Source organism: Scomber japonicus, chromosome 19 (assembly GCF_027409825.1).
Source record: "Scomber japonicus isolate fScoJap1 chromosome 19, fScoJap1.pri, whole genome shotgun sequence".
Taxonomy (NCBI): domain Eukaryota; kingdom Metazoa; phylum Chordata; class Actinopteri; order Scombriformes; family Scombridae; genus Scomber; species Scomber japonicus.
In genome coordinates, this window is record NC_070596.1 from 6,021,411 (window position 1) to 6,041,001 (window position 19,591).

At 38.5% G+C, this 19,591-nt stretch overlaps 1 protein-coding gene across 3 annotated transcripts in view; it reads left to right on the forward strand.

Moving 5' to 3' along the window:
• The window catches only part of LOC128380019 (transcription factor 4-like), a 217,940-nt gene that overhangs the window by 122,683 nt on the left and 75,666 nt on the right, over positions 1–19,591 (forward strand). For all 3 annotated transcript variants that reach the window (XM_053339682.1, XM_053339681.1, XM_053339680.1), the window contains exons 7-8: positions 5,008–5,134; positions 6,695–6,744. In XM_053339682.1, the coding sequence (XP_053195657.1) occupies positions 5,008–5,134; positions 6,695–6,744 (177 nt within the window). The remainder of the gene's footprint in view (positions 1–5,007; positions 5,135–6,694; positions 6,745–19,591) is intronic.

Here is a 19,591-nt window from a genome sequence, read left to right on the forward strand (position 1 = left end):
TACAGTTTCCTGCCAGGGTTTGGTATCATCACGCCTGTACACCAAAACCAACAATCTGCCCCTCCCCCCAAATACACAGAAGAGCATCGCCAGCACCCTAAAACCATAAATCTGTTTGTGTTCAGATAAAACAAATGACCCGTGTTCATTTGTGAGCTTTACAAGACATTAGAGATATATAACATTTAACAGCGCCAGACTCGCTGGGAACCACATTTTTACTAGTTGATACCTGTGTCATTTCCAACAGAACCTGTATTATTAATACTATCAGTAAGCAGTCAGTCATTTAACACCAGGCTGAGTGTTTTCCTGCTCTCTCTCTCTCTCTCTCTCTGGTTACAAATTATAAGCCTGAAGTACACACTTACATCAGTGCAGACAAGGTGAAGGGTTAAACCAAAAACATGATTTCCACTTAGTCTTTAAATCACAGTCAGATGTCTATCATTCTTCCTCATGTCTGTCTGCGTCTGCTCGTTTCCATTTCTGTCTCGTGTTCCTACTCTCTTTCATTCTTTCTTTTCTTTAGCTTCTTTAACTGCTCTCTCCCCCCGTCTCTCTCTTTCTCTCTCTGTCTCCATCTCTCTTTCTCTCTGGTAATCTATCTTAGTTAATATCGTCTCTGTGAGCAGCTGGGTACCGAAGCCCAGTCAGCTCTGCGAGAAACAGACCTCTGTTTGTGTGTGTGCGCGTGTGTATGTGTCTCTATCTCTCCCATACACACGCACACACACACACACACACACACACACACACATACAGAAAGATATAGAAAGGACCATAGAGAAAACAAGATAATGTAAGAAACCGACAGAGCGAGGCAGAGACAGAAAGAAGGAGTGAAGCTGATGATGAAGAGTAGAATGATACCTCTCTGAATACACACATACATGTCTCTGTGGATCACAGAGCAGGGACCTCTGGGCGACTGTAGGTCACAGAGGAGCAGATGCACGCACCTTCCCAAAAGCTCAACAACATATCGTGCAAACCCTGCACGCAAACGAGCCGATTGGTCGAACAAATTTCCTGTCGGGACGTGGCTTTTTGGAATAAACACAAGATGCATGACAGAAAACAGCCGCGCAAATGTTTCTGAATGACACGTCTACATGTACACTTAATGTGCAGATGGAGAAGAGAAGCATGTTACTCATCAGTGTGTCTGCTGTATCTGATTGTTTTTTATTTTAGTGCAAATAGAGGATAAAAGTTCTCCTCAAGCATAATCAGTAAGGTATTATTTTCTCATTTGACTTTATTTTTTATTTATTTTTGAATTTTTGCATTTTTTGCTTCATGTGAAAACAGGCAGTGTAGATTATTCAGACAGGAAATGAAGGAGAGAGAGAGAGAGAGTGGGGGATGACATGCAACAAAGGTCCAGCTGAAATACAAGTACAAGTACAGACATAGTTATGTGTACATGTGTCCTAAGCAGAAAACTATCAGTACACCTCATATCAAAAGTTTGATTCATGTGAAACTATAATGACGTTTCCATCAGTCTGAGCTGGACCAAACATCTGACGGTGAACACCTGCCACACATCAGCACAGCTCACATTGTCATAGTCAGCATGTTGTGTCACATAATGTTAGCTTTAAGCTCAAGTACATCCACTCTGAGCAGCTACAGTAGCTGTACACTCTGTCATATTTTCAGCCTGATTCAGACATGAGTATAGGCAAGGCCAGGCAACGTGCTGTACATAAAAACATAAAATGCATCCAGATAGAATGTAAAAGTTACACATGACAAAATAAAAATACATTTAAATACAATTAAAAGTGTTGAATTAGAAATTAAATGAAGCTAAAATAAAATAAGACTGATTAAAAACAAGAGAATATGAAGTTACAGTGCAGTGTGAGATATTAACACTTATAACACTTAACATAGAAAAGTTGAAGAAAACTGTATATAGTGTGAAGTGCAGGAAAAATTACATATTGCTGCTGTTTTTGACCACAGCTGCTTTTACCTCTCAGATTGGGTCTAAATTTTCCTTTTTCTCCATTTCTCCTGACTAATAGTGAAACAAGAGTTGCTGACTAGAATTAAAGCTGTGTTGTTAATGGAACAGCTTCATAAATCCTGCACACACGCCAATTTATTATACTACTCTGTGTCAGCATGAAAACATAAGATTTTGTAAGTTAGAGACACATGAGTTACTCAGCACTGTAAAAAAAAAAAAAAAAAAGTTGTGTCATATCTTTTGTTTGTTCTCTGGAGGAGAGAAAATACCCTGATGATGTCATAGTGATGTCATTGAGTTTTCATGTGATTGGTGACTTAAAATTTATAACAAAACTAGGGTGGACTATATTTCATGGGCATTTACCAGGCTGGAAAAAGATGCTGTCAAAGTTGCATTATGGGATATGTAGGCAGTGTTTTTGGAGTTTGAACCATTAGGATATGTCTCCCTCTTTTTCTTTGATTCATCACCACCTTAATCTTGATATCCACAGTAACTTTATCACTACTATCATTACATTGAGCAGACAGTGTGTGTAATACAAAGGGGGAGACAGTGAGACAAACAGGTAAAAAAGAGAGACAGTCCAAGAGACAGATGGGTATTTTGTCTCTCCTCCAGCTCTCCTAGTTGCCGGGGCGACCGTCCAGCCTTGCTCGATGCCGGAGTACGAGAAGAGAGAAGAAAAAAGGAAGAAAAGAGCAGAAAAGAAAGAAAAGCGCCACAATCAATGAGACCCTTTTTGTTTTAGTGGGAACCCCCTTTTACCCCCTAACGACACACACACACACACACACACACACACACACTGAGACACACACGGACAGTGGAACAGGATGACTGAATTGGTGTGCGATTATGTGTGTGTGTGTGTGTGTGTGTGTGCCTTTGTGTCTGACTCCCTCTCCCTCTGTGTGTGTGTGTGTGTGTGTGTGTGTGTGTGTGTGTGTGTGTGTGTGTGTGACTGACTTTATTTAAGACAAGGGCCCTTTTGTTTTAAGCAGGAGAATGGCTCAGAGACCGAGGCTGGCCCTGTAATTGGCCTACTTAGGCCCTGTTTAGCATGAGAAAAGCCTTCCTTGGCCCGCCAGTGCCAAGCTAACTCTTGTTTTCATCCGCGGAGAGGACGGACGTGCTGATCAGAATTCAGATTAGCCCCCCGAAAAACATCCCAACACCACCCCCTCACCCCCTCCAAACACCCTCTGCTTTAAATACACTGCACACTAATTACTTAACGAGAAAGCTGGAGGGAAAAAAAAAATCTACACTTTTACTGAGTAGTGGTGGAGTCTATTTACATGAAGGGGTGTAGGAGGGGGGTAGCAGGTCCCCCTCCCCCCCCTTTCCTCCTCTTCACTAACTTTTTGTGCCACTTAAAAAAAAACCAACTCCTCTCTCCTCCATCCTCCTTCTCTCCGTCTTTCATTGTGGCGTTCTCTTCTCACCGAGTCGGCCCCAGACACCACTTGTTGCTGCCGAATCATTGAACTTAATTAGCGGAGGACAATTGTGTGAGCCGTTTGCTAAGTTCGAGCCGTAAACAGAGTCACGCAGCTCAGCTAGAGAAGAGGCCGAGGCGACAAGTTAGAGTCGGGAGCTGTGTGATGAACGTCTGCGTGCCCAGCAGCATGAGGTCACTCTCGCCGAGGTAAATTATACATCGCAAACGCGGTTTGGTTGATCGCTACCGGCTCGGTTCGAGGTGTTCTGAGTTTGGCTTCGGTCCTGGAAGTTAAACTTAAATCAAAAGGGAAGTTTTGAATTTGTTAATTTGGCTGTCTGATGTAGAACTTTTACAGTATCTATGGATAATCTATTTTTGTTTTTCATTAGAGGACTTTAACTTAATTAAAAAATTCTATTAGATGACTAATTTTAATTAATTTATGTTTACATTTACATCCTGTTTACATAAATTGAAAAAACGCAGTTTGATTTTAATGACTTGATTTTAATTTTGGCATACATGGACTTCCATATATATTTTAAAATGCCATGCTCTGCTAAGCTGTTTAGGGTAGTAATACATGGACTTATATTGTAACATATACATAAACACATGCTATATTCTGCTAATAATAATGTGTTTGTGTTATACTATGTGATGGAATGGTAGAATATTCCCATTAGATTTGGTGGTGTGAAGATTAAAAAATCAAAAAAGAAAAGATAAAAAATTAAAACTAGGTTAAAAACGTATACAACTTAGCTGAATACTTTGACATCAGAAACATATTTTTCTCAACAAGCTTTTCTTTAACAATCCAGCTGTTCATCAATCAATTTCCTGATTGTCTTCAACATTTTAGATTTTACTCATTATTTCAAATACATGACATTCTGATATTCTAATACACTACTATTGATAATTCAGCTTTCCAGATTACATTCACTAAACATTAACTGTCTTCAACATTCCACCATATTTCACTTCAACAGTGACAGCCGTTCATATTCTCTAATACAAGTGTTAACAGTCTCATGTTTTGAGTTTTCCTCAACATTCCAACCATCCTCTTCCTCAATCCTATCATCAGTATCTCAATAATACTCTCCACATTCTTATATTATCAGTATGACATTCTTAAACACGACTGATAACTTCAGCATCCAGCTTTAAACAAAATTCTTCACTAGAGCACCAAATGTGTATTAATCCGCCAGTGAAAATAGTCCTCAGTGTTTTCTTCTTTTTGAGTAACAGTTGCTTTGAACTACAGTGTCCAGCTGTTTTAGGAGATAACTGAGCCTTTTAAAAAATTAAACTGAACTTAATAATATCTTTTAAAATATTTTCATCTTATTACTGGTACCTTTTTATTTTTTGTACAGTGTAACACACCTGTTGGAGTACTATCACATTCACTTGACTCTATATTAATGATCTTCAGAAACCTGGAAAAATGTTTTGTTGTTGATGTTTTTTTCTAAAGTGTCATGTTATTGCCTGGTCAGCGGTTAAACTAACACACTCTCCCTCTCTTTTTCTATGTGTGTGTGTGTGTGTTTCCGATCAGTCGATACTGGGTGGTGAGATGGGTATGGGGAGTCCTGGAGCAGCGTCGCCCACCAAGCCGGCCGGTCAGTACTACCAGCACTACAGCTCCAACCCACGGAAGAGAACACTGCATATGGACTCCATGGGTGAGGCGTTGCGAACACACACACACACACACACACACACACACACACACGCATTATACACACACACACACAACATATCTAACAATGAGCGGAAGACTTACAGCTTCCTAAATCTTTCCTGGCCCATGTCCATCTTCAGACATGGCCAAGTAAGGCTGTGTAGACATTAACCTGCTTAAGGAGCTTGAAGCATCAGTACTGTTGCTATGGCTACCTGCAGGTTGACATAGGTTGATCACTGATTTAGGAACAGTGGATGAACTATTGACCAGAACCTGTTATATGATTTTAAAAACCTTTCAATCGTGTTGTCATTCAGGCAAAGCTACATCTTAACAAGTGAGTGTGGTAAAAGTTTGAATATTGAATTTATAGTTGAATTAATTTTAGTTTTAGTTTTTAGTTTCTGTCATATTGAATTGAGGTTATATTCCATGACATTACAGTGTTTTGACAGATGTACCAACAACAATACTAGTTTAGATAATTCATCTAAGGTAGGTGATTTTTTTGTTTTTTTGATGATTATTTAAGCTTGAATTTATTTTATCACTATCACTCTATATTACGCTGCAGGGACTTGAGTGCAAATTTCATCCTTTTCATATGAAAGCATGTTTTTTGAATGACAATAAATGAACCTTAAACCTTGAACCGATTTTTAAAATAAAGAGTGTTTACGATGGATTTTTGTGCAGCGTAAATGGCAAAGCTCCATCTGATGCCCAGAACGCTCTGAAAGCAGCTATCAGCTTAATGAACCTGACCAAAATACACTCCTATGTTCATGTCATTAGTCACAAGAGCCATCCCTGTGTAATTCTAACACTTTCACCCAGACTCATCCCAGTTCACAGCACATGTGACTGGGTTTTTTTTTCATAAGGCAAAGCATTGTGAGTGTGTTTCCATGTTTGTATGTGTGTGTGTGTGTGTGTGTGTGTGTGTGTGTGTGTGTTTTCAAAGGGGACTTAAAAAAATAATGCAGGGAAGTCTTTTAAGAAGCAGGACAATAGTGGCCGCCGTGTAGCCTTGGTAGCGTTAGCCTTGAGAGGACACAAACGTACACACACACACACACACACACACACACACATGATGAGTCTGGGCCAATTTCCAAAAAAAAAAAAACGCTCTCTTTCATTTTTCCATCAAAATCTCACCTTCCCCAGTTAAAGAGACTGCTCCCTCGCTCCCCTTGAGAGGAACCCTGAAAAATAATATAAACATGTCAAAAGCCGCCCTCCTTCCTTTTATCAAACCCAAAAAAGAAAAAAAAAAATCAACCTCACCCTTTTTGTATTCCGCCTTTTTTTGTATTTGATTTCCTGCATCTTATTGTGTGGTGCTTGTTTGCCATGAAGGCTTTCTTTGTAAATATATTGACTGCGGTGGGAAAAGTGGCCTCGCTTCTTCCTCCAGCGATCGATTTAAATTCAAACAAATAAAGCCTGAGCTTCTCTTTCTTTCTTTTTTCTTTACAAAAAAAAGAAGAGAAATAAAAGCATCTCTGTGCCTGTTAAACCCTCACCTATTGTTTTCTTGTGTTTTCTTTCGCAGAAATTCACACAAAAAAAGTGCGGAAGGTCCCTCCTGGCTTGCCGTCCTCAGTAAGTGATAACATACCCCTTTCTTTATTATAATTATTATTATTATTATTAGGTATTATAGCTGCTTTGAGTGTGTGTTGCTGAAGAAATAGAAGCTCCCGCGTGTTTGGAATCACTTAATTGGTTATGTAGTTGGAAAAAAAGAAGAAAAAAAAGTCGTAGAAAGAAAAAAGAAAAAGTGCAATTGTTTGCTTTTGTGAAGCGGTGGAGATGATTCTGCTTTCGGAGCTTTTATTTTGTTAATTCCTAAGACATTTATATAATAAGACTTTTATTTTGCTGTCTGTGCAATGACTAATAAAAGCTTCCTATTCTATTATTATTATACATATGATTAGATATTCTACTTTTCTACATTAATACAATACATATTTAATAATATTAAACCAAATCAAGTGCAACATTAAATATCAATGATATTAAAGGAAAAAAATATCAATTTAAAAAAAGCATGGGTTTATTTTAAGTGAAGTATTTCTGTAGTTTTGATTAATTTCTCGATGAATTCATCAGTGATGGGTTTGGATTCATGTCTGCTGTTTTGTGCTCAGCTGCTGGTTGGAAGTTTGCTTTTTATTTTGACATCATAAAAAGTTGTAGAAGAAGAAAAACGTGCAGTAGTGGGTGCCGGTTAGTGAATGAAGTGAATTAGTGGAGTTGAGGACGATGACGCTGCTAGTCGTGAGAGTAGCTGGACACAAACAGCTGCCGGCTTTGTGCTGCCGCTTCCTGTTTGTTTTCTTTTTTTTTCTTTTCTTTTTTAATAGAAATCTGCTGAAAAGGAGAACAAAAAAGTCACTCCAGAGAAAATGATGCTGAGCTCTTGAGAACGATGTCAAACATTTCAGACAGCTCGCTATGACTGTATTGATGAATTAGATGATTCATTTATCAGGTATTGTGCAGTGAGACTCTTCGCAGTGGATGTGGAACATTCAGTTTAAAAAGGGAGAAAAAGAAAATAGTGTAACTGTTGGACGTACAAAATCACACATTGAAACATATTCACTGTTACTCTTCTGTGATATTTCATCCACTAAATGATCAGCTGAATAATAAAGTAATAGTAAATAAGCATTAAGTGAAAATTAGCAGCACTAAGTTATTTCTCTGTTCTCTATGTGATTATCTGAGCAGTTTTCTAGTATTTGAGGTAAATGTTCCTCCTGAGCTGTTTGAAGTGAACTCAGCTGTTCTGTTGTGAGGCCTGAAGCTCTGTAGAAACACAACGTTTGCTGATGTTTCACATATTTGGACTCGTTTTTCTCTCCTTTCTCTCCTCCTCCTCTGCTCCTTGAAAACTACTTTAACACTTCCTGAAGGATTTAAGAATTCTATGCTGTTGTTTTTTCAGTGTATGTTTTTTTTTTAATTTACTCTGATATCTGTGATAATTTGCTGTTTTTCTACTCTTGTTTCTACTCTTAGTTTTTACTATAAATTAAATCTATACTTGTCTTGGTTGACGGAACAAACTGAGCAGATTTATGATGTGGCTTTGTCCTTTTATTTTGACATCGGCAGCAGATCTACTTTTAATTAGTTTTATTTGTAATTTCGACTTTAGAGTGAGGTGTTTTTTTTTTTTTTAAAGCTGACCTCATTAATCAGCAGTTAACGATGGCTGAATGTGCTGCGTGTCAGCCGCCTCTCTCGCTCGGCAGGAGTCCGGCTTTCTGTGGCCTCGGCCCGCTTTGTCTCCACACTTCCCTCTGCCTCTCTCTCTCTCTCTGTGTGTGTGTATGTGTATGTGTGTGTGTATGTGTAAACCAGGAGAGGAGAGGGTAGGCCTTAAGAAAAGAAAAGAAAAGAGAAAAAAAGGAAAAAGCAAGGAAGAAGCATGCTTTATTTGCTGTCAGCTAGTTTAACCAACACTACTTTAAAGGTGCAATATACGACATTCAGCCCCATGTGATGTCACACTATAGCACCACTGTCATTTACTCAATAAAGTTAGGGGAACAGAAAATACGGGTGAATATTCTGTTACTTCCTGTTTCTAGAAACATATGTGAATGGACTGTTGAACTGTAATTTCAGAAAGTTTGTTATTTTTGCCGCCATGTTGGAAATGACTCATATGCGCTAACATTTAGCATGAATGGAAGAGAAGTGGGTACAGCGTCAGAGACAGGGCCTCAGTCATTCAATGCATGCAGCTAAAACATTTTCTTCCGGGTTCTTCCTCGCACTCGCTACTTCATCTGGCCACGCTGGCTACTTGTAGTTTAGCCATGGGACTAACTTTAGTGGGGATAAAATGATCTTGCGAATCTTCTGGATTTTCGAAATGTAATTGGACTGAGCCCATTAAATTCTGATAGCAAAACAATTCATTTTTTCAAATGTATCCTCTGATTTAAACAAGTCTCTTTCCCAATGTAAATGGTAAAAAGTCACGTGATGTAATTACACAGTTTGACCACTATGTCAAATTTCCTTCAATGCCCTGCGCTCCTTCTGGGGAGCTTGACATTTACACATGACCGGTCCAGCTATCAAAACAAAAAAAAGCAGAAAAGCTCAGATTACAGCACACATAGAAGAAGTGTGACTTTATTCTCTGCTCAGGACACTATTACTTGTTTTTTGCTAGCAGAGCTGAATGTCACACGTTGTGCCTTTAATCTGTAAGTGTTTCAGTAGCTTAAACCCAACAACAGGTGGACACAGGACATGAAGTCTGGTCCTTTACTTAAGTTCATCAGTCTGCCATCACCTCCCAAAGACATCAGTGCAGTATAAGAACATCACACTTCTGTCTGGCAGTCTGACTAAGCAGCACAGTTGTGAGAGTATCGTACCGACGGTCACGTGATCCAGGTTTTTGGATCTATGCGTTTGGTGCTCTGAGGCGTTTTGTCCCCTCTGCTGCATAACCCTCTTCTCTGTTTCCACCTGTGTGATGTGCCTCATCCTTCCCCGCTTCCTCCCGTTCACATCAAGAGAAAAACAGACGAGTGGAGAGAACCTGCTGCCTGTGAAACGGAGAGGTGCTTCCAAAAGCAAGGGGAGAATTGATTCAGACGGCAGTGTCTCTGCCGGCTTGTTGGCTCGAGTTTCAATGGTGAGAGAGCAGTGAGTGAATCAGGAGCTTTTTAGGTGTAGCTTTTTTTATACAGTCCATTCTATTTCTTCTATTAGATTTCTTTGAATATGGCAGCAGCCCTGATTTCTGTCATGTCAGGACTCAGTTAGAGCACAGAGGCCATGTTCAGAGCTCTGGCTTTTATTCAGAAGAATCATCAGATTGCTGACAGGTCGTTTTCATAATCACTTCTGTTTATGTTTTAACTTTATTTCTGTGTTTTGGAGCTTTAAACACTGAATAACAGGCAACAAAAACAGCATTATTACCTGTTCTTGCTTTATAATGAGGTATTTGTGTTTCCTGCACATCCATGGTGACAGCTAGTAGGTGCAGAATCAGCAAAATGTGAAGAAATACAGCAGGGTTTTTTTAAAGTAGCTGACAGCTAACTGAAGAAGAAAAAAAAACTGTGAGCTATTTAGTTTTACATAATTTGCTGATATTTCTGACATTACTCACACTTAGAGTGTCCCATCAATATGGTTCTCATATCCCTGAGAAACTGGCAGCCCCCCTTTATCCATTCATATCCAGATGTTTGTGGCATGTTAAAAATCTGTGGCAAACGATTTCAAACTTTTTTCATGTCATCAAAAAACCCTAGAAAGTACTTATTATAGGAAATGATTCAATATTCAATATTTTTCAAAGTGAAAGCATTTTTGGTAATGAGAAAATGAATACAGCTGTAGATGTTCTATTTGTTACTATGGAAATCAAAATCTTACAAAAAATAGTGGTGCGAGCAGATCATCAGTCCTACAAAGATTTATCTATCAGTTTTCATTTATTGTTTAAAGCTCAGCACTTAGAGATTCCTGATCCTGATCCCCCCTCCTCTTTTTTTCTCTTTTTTGTTGAGTGTGTGTGGGGGGGGGGGGGGGGGGGGGGGGGCAGGTGGTGGTGAGGGTCTCTAAACCTGCTGCCAACAACGATGAGGCCGAAACATGTTTTCATTCCTTCTCCCAGCAGCCCACAGAGCTGTTTGTCCACGTCTTTTCAAAAGCAGAAAATCCAACAGTTAAATCTTTTCTGATGCTTCTTTTTGTTTCGTCTCAACTGTTTGATCACAGTTGAGACATTAATAAAAACAACACACACACACACACACACACATTTTTACAAGCACTCATTAACAACAGTGAAGCTTATTAACATAATTTTTTATTACAGGACATATTTTAAATGCAGATATTTATTTGCATTTATTTGAGGTAAATATCACCATTATTATTATTGTCATTATCATTATCATTATTATTATTATTATTATTATAAATATAGTCTTTCATAATTTAACAGACATCAGATTGGGCCAGTCTAAAGCTTTATAATGTAATCTTTGGAATATTTATTTATCTACATACTTTTATTATAATTCTATATTTACATACTTACTTATTACATATACATTTTTGCTTAATGTTTTAACTCAGAAAAGTTTTTTATATGCATTGTATTAATGCTTTTATCACTCATGCATTCATTTCTATTGATATCAATGATCTACTGCTGCACCTTACTGTTTATACATCACATATATTTATTTATCTGTAATATATACATTATGTATACTATATGTAAACTGAGAATATACACTGAGAATATATGAGAAGTGTGTTGGTGGTGTTATGTGAATGTTTTATGGGATTGGAGCCATAAAATTCACAGATTTACACACAGAGCTACAACAGCAGCTGCAGTCACATGTATTTATATCAGGAGGAAATGATAGACAGAATAATGATTAAAAAAACAGAGTGATGTGGATATAAAGAGGTGTATTTTTAGGAGAAGAGGGGGCTCGTTGACTCCTGAACAAGAACTCAACTATGGGGGGATGTTCTCATACTGTAGTATGCATGATGATGATGATGAAGGCACACTGTGAGAGTGTGCAAAAGAATCTTATGTTTTTATACTCAATATAACCACACACACACACACACACACACACACACACACACACACACACACACACACACACACACTGTCTTGCTGCCCAGCCTGCACCTGCTCTGAGTACAAACACAGCTTCACAGAGGAATGCCTGTAATGTAAATGTGTGTGTGTATGTGTGTGTGTGTGTGTGTGTGTGTGTGTGTGTGTGTGTGTGTGTGTGTGTGTGCATGCATGCATGTGTGTGTGCGTCTCCTATTGCGACACACATCTCTCTGTGAGAAAACTGCGTTATTGCGTCAACAGCACACACGCATATACACACACACACGTTCACATACGCAGACGAGGCGAGGACCCTCACTGACATCATTCTAAGTTCAAAGACTATATTTGATTGGCAACAAAATATAGTGCTTCCTTAAGCTGTGGTGGAAGGATACGTCCTTTTATTTGCATTTCTGGGACAAAACAACCTCACTACCAGGAGACAGATGATTTTCTTGTTCCTTCAGTTGGATGTTTGAGCTTTATTGGTGCAGAGTTTGACACTAAAAGGTTGTTTTCATATTGATCAGCTGGAGAGGGAACCCCAGTTTAAATCTGAGTAGAAGGGGCGGAGCCAAGAGCAGGATTTGTGACATCACAACTAGTTTATGAAGTCAGTCCTGATCCAGAAATGAAACATATTTGCATAATCATACAGTAGATTCTGGGTTTGAATGAGGAAGAAGGAAGAACACACTTAGATCTTCTTATTGTGTTCATATAGACTTTTAATAATCCAAATATCCATTCAAATGAAGCTGATTTGAACTTTCATCAAGTCTTACTATACGTGTGTGTCCAATCACACAGTACATGACATGATGACATCACAAATATGCATCTACAGGTGGTTAGATGGCTTTATATGCATCAGAGGTGATTAGAGACATTTCAGTCATTGATTTGGAACTTCCTGATCTTGATTTTTGAGCTGCTATGTATTTCTGCAGACTGTTCACAGATTTTAAGCATCATTTTCAACCTCTTTACGCTTGTTTATAATGACACTCGACTGCTTTCTTTTCTCCTTTACGCTTCTTTGGGTGACTTTACCGGATCTTAAAGTCGCATTTTAGTCGCAAATGTGACGATTGTTTTGACGATTAAGAGCCATCAGTCGCTCTACTTTATGTCTAATCTCTTACATGAGGAACACAAACATTGTTTTTCCTGCTTTTTTATATTTCCATCATCATTTGCACTTCTTTCTGTTGAACTCAGAGAGATATTAAGTGTGATTTGAATGTGTTTAAACTTCTTTGTAGCTGCCCTCCCATATGCTTCAGCTGCAACTTCATTTAAAGGCAAAAAAAAAGTCTTGTGTGTTTTTTATTTCTTTCATCTGTGTTTCACATCCACTGCGGGCGATGGCTCTTTTCTTTTAATTAATTCATTTGTCTTCCCTCCCCCTCCACCCATCTCTCTCTCTCTCTCTCTCTCTCTCTCTCTCTCTCTCTCTCTCTCTCTCTCTCTCTCTCTCTCTCGTTCTCATCTCCCTGCGCAGCAAGTTTTGTTATTGTTGTTTGTCAAATTTAGTTTGCTGAGTTGATGATTTACTTTGAGGAAACAATTAAACGTCACTTGAGAGGAGAGCGTGGGACGTCTTTGTAATCAAAAGGAAATTAGGCATCAGTTGCTAACATTAGCAGGTTGCACAGAGCCGTCTCACTCTCCTTTTTCTTTGTTGGTTTTGGGATTTTTTTGTTTTTTTTTCCTTTTAGATATCATTGTTTTAGTTAATTTGTTGTTGAAGCAGATAGAGTGTGTGACTTGTCCTCAGAGCTTTTGCTAATGCTGACTGAATAAACAAAGAAACACACACACACACACACACACACACACACACACACACACACACACACACACACACACACACACATATATATATATCAAGATTATCCCCCAAAATACAGCCATTAGAGGAAATAGAAATAAATGGACATATATGTGTCAGCATCTCTCTCTCTCTCTCTCTCTCTCTCTCTCTCTCTCTCTCTCTCTCTCTCTCTCTCTCTCTCTCTCTCTCTCTCTCTCTCTCTCTCTCTCTCTCTCAGCAGCCATTAAACTGCTTTGTGAATCCATCAATGTGATTGGTTGTGCTCAGGGAGCGTTTACATGTGAAGATGATTGAATGTGAATTGAATCCATAAACACAGTGACGACATCGTTGAAGAAAAGCTCATAGCTCAAACATTTCATGTTTTTAACGTGTGTCGGTTTAGTAAAGTGGAACCTGCACATGAAGCATAAAAAAAGGATATTTATCTTTTATTTTTTTAAAGGCTGTCAGGCTTTTTTTGCTTTAAAATCTATTTAAATCAAACTGAAACTTGATCATAGTGAACACAATAAAGCTGTTAATTCTCAAGCCTAAACAATAGAATAAATCAAATCAATTAATAAATATTCACCTTTTTTTGCGCGCTTTTTACCATTAATATCAATATACAGTAATGTGCAAAATCACAATGTTTTTATTTATTATTCCAAGTCTGAACATGAACATTTAAAATGAGATGAATTAAGACTTTATTTTGTATAACTCAAGCAAATCCACATCAAATATGTGAAGCTCTCGTTGTGTCAATTTTATCCACTGTGGCTTTGAATTATGTTCAATTATGAATTCTGATATTAAGAGATAATTATAATTGAGAGAGAGGAGTTTTTATGTACAACGTACATTAGTCTGCAGGTAACCATGGAATCGGCATCAATGCGTCATGGTAAATCTGGCAGGTGACAAGTGTAACTAACCTCCTGCTAACTCTGAATAAGTCAAGCAAACACCTTTTAAAACATGAGAACCAAACACAGTTGATATATGACGAGTAATGCACTCTGATATTAAACAATAACACACTGTGGAGAAAAACCTTAAGATATTATAATGACTGAACAAATCTGAAAGGAAATACATATATCTTTCAGTATGTGTTAAATATGAAGAATATAGACTGTGCAAGTGTCTTATTGAGATACATATTCAGAGAAGCTTTTAAATTCCTTACTTTGACATAAAACCTGTGTATAGTTCCATTTCTTTCAATATTGTACTATCTTTTCCATTCAGAGGATCTATTCTGCAAAAGTTCTTATCTACAGGTTGCTTAAACAACATTTGACACTCACCTCTGCCTCCAGATTCAACCTCATTTTTAAATTAACTATAAATCATTCATCATCATGTGTCTAAACACAGAGAGAGAGAGAGAGAGAGAGAGAGAGAGAGAGAGAGAGAGAGAGAGAGAGAGAGAGAAAGAGAGAGAGAGAGAGAGAGAGAGAGAGCAATTTTCTAACAACGTAGACCAAAACCACACTGACAGGCTTCATTTTCAAAATGCCAATTCATCTAGTGTTAATAATATAATTAATAATAGTAATAATCTAATTAATCTAGAGGATCCAGTGTGAAGAGTCTTCCTATCTCCTCCTTTGATATTAGAGTTACTTAAAGAAGGAATGTGTGGATTTCTCTGTTTGATTTTGACATCAGACCCCACACAGGTAAAATATTTTTAAAAACTCTGAGCCGATTAAATCCTCTCAGTGATCTGACCGGGTGATCTGCTGTCTCTGGCTATTTCCTTGCGCTCTCTCTCTGTCTCTCTCTCTATCCCTCTCTCTCTCTCCTCGGCTCAGATGTGGTTTTGTTTAAAGTCGACAGCGTTAATTAAATTAAGCCAGGTCTTGCAGAAGGCACAGTAGGAGTGCCGGCGGTCCCCGGTGGGCCGCGGGTGGAGGAGGCAGCATTGGGGGGAGGGAGGTGGGGAGGAGAGGGGTGTTGTGAGGAAGGGGGGGTGCAGGGAAGTAGTTCGGTGAGCCATACTGCCCCCCTCAGGCAGCCCCAGGTACCACAAGAGGAGGCACAGTCCCTACCAGTCAACTACTGTGGGGCTTCTAGTGTTTGTTAACTGTTTGTAGTCCTGAAGCAAGTGAAGTGAAGGCACTCTGAACACTTTGACACCTCTGAACCTGAACAGACAATATATAACGTTACAATTTCACAACACACTCTTATTTTGCTGTGTTCCATTTCAATTTAAAAAAAAAAATCCATTAAAACTTTTCAGGTTCTTTAAGAAAAGTTATTTTAAATGGTTTAGTTTTTAATTTGTGTGATGTTTTAGGTATTTTACATGGTCAGGAGTATGGCTGGGTATCATTTAAAATATTACAATACCACTACCAATCCATGTACCCTTAAAGTGATACTGATACCAACTAACTACTTCTTCCGATACCCATGCCACCAATCCTCCACATCTAAATGATTACATTTTTACACAAATGCATTTTGAAAGTCTTCAAATTATCAATATTTATTAAATACAAAAGGCTCAAAATCGGTAGAGAGTCAAATAGTCATATTTTTTAGCTCTGGATGCAAAAAGGATTCATTGCAGGTATCGTTTGACAGGAGACTCTTCGGTACTACTTGGTATCTGTTTATTTTGGTCGATACCTTAAAGATAATGAGTACTGATACCTAGCCCCAGTCAGAAGTATGTGTTCCTGAACATTACACCAATATGTGATAGTTGTTTATGTATGTTAAGTATGTTTTTTCAAAGCATGGGCATTAATGTGTTGCTATGACAACCGCTATTCCTCTGGGTGAGATGAGGTCCAACGCTGATGTTAGGGTGATGAGCTCTGGTGTTCTAGTTGATCCTAAAGGTGGATGGAGGTGAGGTCAGATCATTGTATAGGCCAACACTTTGAGTCTCAGCTGACTATAACTGAATATAGTCTATATTATAACATATTAGTATTTATAGTCGTCGTCTATTCTGTGTTTATAGTTGGCATTTTCATCATAGAATGTACCATGATAATAATGAGCAAAAAAATATTGGTTATTTTGGTTAAATCTTATTAAAATGTGTCTGTGATTTCAGTGATAAATAAAAGGATACTGAGGCAGGCCATTATTAAAAATTCCCAGCAGCATGAAATCTTCAGCTTATGTGTCCACTCAGTTTTGTCTCATTGTCAAACTGTCTGCAGTCTCATATAAACGTCCATCTGAAAAAACATTTTTTTTAAAAACACACACCGACCCTCCCTCCTCGTGTGTGAAGTGGTGCTGAAAATGAAGCCTGCGTGTGTCTGTGTGTGTGTGTGTGTGTGTGTGTGTGTGTGTTAGCATGCTGCTCAAATTAACGGTGTGGTACCAGGCCTTGGCAGAAGATGAAATGAAAAAGCGGTTACAGGGAGCTCAGGGTGAAAGAGAGAGAGAGAGAGAGAGCAGTTTTTATGCAGCTTTGACATATATTGGAAAAAAACTATGATGGTAACGTGTGGTCTAAATCAATGAACAATGCACATTAAACTACAGGTAACCATGGCAACGGGACTGATGCGTCATGGTAAATCTGGCAGGTGACAAGTGTAACTAACCCGCTGCTAACTCTGAATAAAAGTAATTGCAAACCACCTTTTAAAACCTGGGATCCAGACACAGTTCACGTATGAGGCGTAATGCACTCTGACGTGTGCTGATATTAAACAATAACGCACTCTGTGGAGAAAAAGCAGCAGCTCCAGTTGGAGGTGTGAATGGCGGCGTTGTCCTGCAGCCGCAGACGCTCAGCAGCAGCTTCAGTGTTTATACTGAAGAAACCCAGAGAGCAGCTTCAGCCAGGGATGACCTCATGCTTTAACTGCCAGACACACACACACACACACACACACATTTACAGACAGCTGTGTGTTCAGTTATGTTGTGCGGATGCTTCAGTGACTCATTCCACTTGAAAAAGCTACAGAAAAATGCCTTAAAAACGATCTGTCAGTCTGTCCGTTTCCCTCCCTGTCAAGCTTCTAACACGTTTAATATGTTATATCAATTACAAATGTTTTTTTTAAAAGTGCCTTTAATTGATTGAGTGTGTGTGTGTGTGTGCATGTGTGTGTGTGTTGAATGTGTGTGTATAAGCTCTTTGCTTGGCTCTCGGCCCCAAAATGTCCCACACTGCTGCACCACAGCCGCCATTTTGTGTCAGATGGGAAACTGACTAATTGAATTACAAGGCATCCGTTTGTGTGTGTGTGTGGTGCTGTGTATGAGTGTGCGTGTGTGTGTGTGTGTGTGTGTGTGTGCACGTTGTTTGTGCAGAGTCCCTTCTCCCCAATGAGATATGTGTTTGACACAAAGCTAGACCTTAAACACACAACACATCCAGTATATGAGCATTCACAGATAGAGTTTAGAAGGGCATACAGTGTTACTTACTTTTGTCGAACATTCATTCAAGTATAAATTATGATGTTTCCCTTTTCCTTTTACTCCCCAATGCAAATTGTCTCACTCGTGTCGTCATTGTTTTTACTACACTAACTTATTGTGGTTTAGTATCCTAGTATCTAGCTGATGCTGTAGTGATACCGTATGCTAGTTTAGCCCTGCTAACGCTGTTACCTTTGTGTCCTGTTTGATAAGGTGTTAGATTTATCATTGCTAATGTTATGCTATCTTCTGTGCTCTGCTAGCTGATACTGTATTGCCATCAGCTTAGCCTCTCTAATGTTATGCTATCTTCTGTGCTCTGCTAGCTGATACTGTATTGCCAGTAGCTTAACCTCTCTAATGTTCTGCTATCTATGTGCCAGACATTGGATTGATGATATATTACACCTACTTGCTTTTAATAACTTGTGTATGTGATGTAGGGCTGGGCAATATATCAGTATTATATCGCTATCGCAATATCAGACTAGATATCGTCTAAGAATTTGCATATCGTAATATCGTGGTATAGCATAGGTATTTTTTCTTGGTGTTCTAGCTGTTCTTTTATTTGCCTTTTACACACTTAATCATTATTCTGCCCTCCCTAGGTGTAACTGACTGGCTAATATGGCATATTGTAATAACGTGATAAGTGTTGTCTTTTCGTGGTTTTAAATGCTGCATTACAGTAAAATTATGTAATTTTTTGAACTTACCAGATTGTTCTAGCTGTTCTATTATTGCCTTTTACTCACTTTGTCATGATATCCACATTACTGATAATTATTTATGAAAAATCTCATTTTGTGAAGGCACCAACAGTCATCCCTACAATATCGTGGCAATATCGATATTGAGGTATTTGGTCAAAAATATCGTGATATTTGATTTTATCCATATTGCCCAGCCCTAATGTGATGGCTGCCTCCTATATCCTAGTTTTGTAATGCAATACACACATTGAACAGTAGGGGCAGTGTGGAGGCATAATGAGGATGTAACAGTGTCAGGAGTCAGTAGGAGGACAGCAGTAACAACAAGCACGTTAAGTATAGAAGACAAGTTAATAGACCAAGTCTGCAATTACCTACATCTGTACGATGTGTCATTGCAGCTGCATAGTGACTAATATGCATGATGTACTTGGTTTAGGGTCTTTACGTACCATCTGCGATGCCTACGCTATCATTTTTTCTGCTGTGATTTCAGAATTAACAACAGTAATCTCCTCAAGTGTTGCCCTGTTCATTATTTACGTCACACAAAGGTGGAAGATCTATTTATATCCTGAGTTCTCTAGTGTGCCCTCTAGTGGAATCCTCCTGTAACATACACTACATAGACAAGTATGTCAACAATTCTGTTCATGACGCAACCAGATGTCTACGCAAATGCATCGTTAAAAACAAAGTATGCCCAAGGTATCGAGATCAACAGTGGCCCAAGGACAATTAGTTTAGTATGTGGTAAGTAGTTTGTGGCCATTTGATTAATTTTAATTCATTAAAATAAAGTGAAAAGAGAAAAACCTCAACAGCTCCTACATTTTTATCCAATTTAAAATATCTTCAACA